Source organism: Grammomys surdaster, unplaced genomic scaffold, assembly GCF_004785775.1.
Source record: "Grammomys surdaster isolate TR1022 unplaced genomic scaffold, NIH_TR_1.0 126219, whole genome shotgun sequence".
Lineage (NCBI taxonomy): Eukaryota > Metazoa > Chordata > Mammalia > Rodentia > Muridae > Grammomys > Grammomys surdaster.
The window spans coordinates 6,754,732-6,757,826 of NW_021621022.1; the positions used below are offsets into that span (position 1 = coordinate 6,754,732).

At 42.1% G+C, this 3,095-nt stretch overlaps 1 protein-coding gene across 1 annotated transcript in view; it reads right to left on the minus strand.

Annotated features, from left to right (window-relative positions):
* Positions 1 to 3,095, minus strand: part of Dock5 (dedicator of cytokinesis 5) — a 173,754-nt gene that overhangs the window by 6,857 nt on the left and 163,802 nt on the right. Inside the window, exon 49 of the mRNA XM_028758729.1 lies at positions 3 to 170. Within this exon, the coding sequence (XP_028614562.1) occupies positions 3 to 170 (168 nt within the window). The remainder of the gene's footprint in view (positions 1 to 2; positions 171 to 3,095) is intronic.

Sequence of the window (3,095 nt, forward strand, 5' to 3'; positions counted from 1 at the left end):
CCATCATATCAGGTTCTGGAGCTTTCTCTGCAATGACCTGTGACTTGCTCAGACTCCAGTCTTTCCTCTTGAACTTGCTAATCCGGTTCTCACTGTCTTCTCTGGGTGGCAGATCTTCAACTCTGGCACCTGATGAAGCTCTGCGTTCAAACAATGGTTCCAGGATGGACCTGTCAGCCAGGAAGGACAAAAGTCACAGAACGTTAATCCCAGAATGAACTGACTTCACTCCAAAGCACCAGCAAGACCCTCAACTCCATCTTCACCCAGCTTCTCAGGTTCCCGGAGTCTAATGACCAAACAAACAACTCAGGGTAAAAGTACAGAAACGAGGTTATCATATGAAAGGGAGAGAATATTAGTGAATAGTTACCCTCACCCACTGTGTGTTATATATTTGTTCTCTTGTGGATATGTGCATGTGTATACATGCCATATGTAGACATGAAAGCACGCATGTGAAGGTCAGAGGTCAACATTGAGTGTCTTCCTCTATCACTTTTCACCTTCTTTTTCAAGACAGAGACTTTCGTTGAACTAAAAGCTCACTGATTGGCTAGATTGGCTGGCCAATGAGCTATCAGAACCTGCCCCATTACCATTCAACTCTACCACTAGGGTTCTATATGTGCTGTCACATCTGGCTTTGATGTCACATCTGGCTTTGATATGGGTGCTATGGATTCAAACCCAGGTCCTCACACTTGTACCGTAGGAACTGATGAAACCATCTCCCCAGATCCCATCCATATTTATTCTTTCCTGGGAAGAGATAAGGACAGAACCCATAGAGTAAAAGACTGGCACATATCTTATAGCTCTGTTGTGGACCACGGCTTGTGTCCTGCGGAGCCTGCATCAATTTTACCCACAATTAGTTGCTGGGTAACCTGGGTACAATGTCTTAGATTTGTGATCTGCAAAAATGTTTGGTACCAACGAGTGTTTGAAAAATGTCTACTAGCTATAATGAATGATAGATTTCCAAGTCCCATAAGGAAAACTGGCCACTCATGAATCATGATCAAACACTACACATAGGGGGTCAGAGCTGGATATGTAACAAGTACACTTCAGGTGAGGACAGATATCTCTGGTATTCAAAAATAGAAAGAGAAGCCTAATTTTTAAGAAATGAAAGACATAAATGGATATTTAATGAAAAAAATAAAGTCCCAAAGTTTAAAATTTGGTCTCACTAATGACTAAATAAGTTAAAGTAATTGCAGCTGAGGATGATGGCTTATGCCTATAGTCCCAGGAACTTAGTAAGCTGAGGCAGGAGGATTGCTTAGATTGGGCAAAGTTTTTATTACAGTTTATAGTTGAGTTTCAATGCAAAAAGGTGGGTAATATAGTAAATTCATGTACAGGTCCCCTGTCATCAACAACGATCACCTCAGAGCCGGTCTTGTTTAGTCTACATACCCAGTTACAGCCCTCAGCCTTCACTAAACGACTTGGGAGGGGTTGCCTGCTGTCATATCTACACAGTTCCAGAGGGCATTTCTACAAGATAAGGTCTCACAGCTTTTTATGACTGCAATTCTATCATTCCCTAATCTCATGCAACAATCTTCATATTAATTTCCCAGTTCTCTTACAATTATTTTAAATGGGTGGCTCGGCTGAATTAGGATGCAATTAAGAGTCTCTCTCTGTACTAGTTAGGACACTTGGTAGATTATTTTAAGCTTTCAAAACTCTAGATCTCCTTTTCTCCAGTCCAGAATCAAGTATCCTTGTCACTAGCTATGAGGATGCAGGATGGACAAACTCCAGGGAGGTCTGCTTGAGGTAGCACTAATGTCTATGGCTCTGCCTTCAGACTCCAAGTTCCTCTTTGTAGGTGTTTGTTTTGTTGTTGCTGTTGCTTTTAGTGGGGGGTGGGGGGGTGTTATCATTCTGTAGTTGTGATTTGCAAAAAATGGCTCCCACAGGCTATGTTTGAATGCTAATTCATCAGGGAGTTTGAGAAGGATTAGAAGGTGTGGCCCTGTCCCAGGAAGTGTGACATTGGGGGTGGGCTTGGAGGCTTCAGAAGTCCACACCCAGCCCAGTCTGTCTGTCTCCTCTCTTTCTGCCCATGGATCAGGATGAAATTCTTAGCTACTGTTCGCATACCCTGAGTGCCACCAAGCTTCTCCCCTGTCCCTGCCATGCAGATAATGGACTAACCCTCTGAAACTGTAAACAGGCCCTCAATTAAATGCTTTCTTTTGTAAGATTTGCCTTGGTGTCAGTGTCTTTTCACAGCAATAGAATTGGGACTAAGACAATAGCTTAGGGTTGTCTTGAAATTTGAGAAATCCTCCTGTCCTCTTAGCCTTTTGAGTGTAGGGATTACAGGCCTGAGCCATAACACTTGTCTGAAAGTTCTTTATCTCATTTCAAAGTTAACTTCTCCTTTTAAAAATTCTATCTAAATCTATCTGTATATCTATCTATCTATCTATCATCTCTCTATCATTTTATCATATATCAGCAATATCTGTCAGTCTGCCCAACTGCCTGCTTGCCTACCTGTCTACACACCTACCTACCTACCTACCTATCTACCTACCTACATACCTACCTACCTACCCCTGCATATGCCTAAATATTTTCTTGGGGTATATTCCAGTTGTTAAAGTTTATAATTATCTTGCATTTCCTACTTAATAAATTATGTACTTATCTTGTATTTCCTACTCATTCATTAATTCATTTGCTGGACAAACTTCCTTCCACAAAGAGCAGACCCTTAAATGTTTTTCCTTGTTTTAAAGAGCCACATTAAAGGACTGCCATATAAATAAGCATAGAGAAGAGCATGCATTTAGGTGCTTGACTTCATAGAAAGAGCTACCCTAGAGGCTCACAAAGAGCCTGAACGGTCACATCCGTTCTTAGGTGGTCCTGGTGGTTAGAAGCCAGAGATTAAGATGAGATTTTGGGGGCTGGGAAGATGTCTTTAGTGAGAAAAAATACTTGCTCAAGCATGAGAACTTGAGTTAGTATCCCCAGAACCCATGTAAAAAGAGCTGGGTAAAGCAATGTGCACCTTGTCCTCAGCACTGCAGGCAAGGATGGGGGTCTGGGCTCCCTGGCCAGCC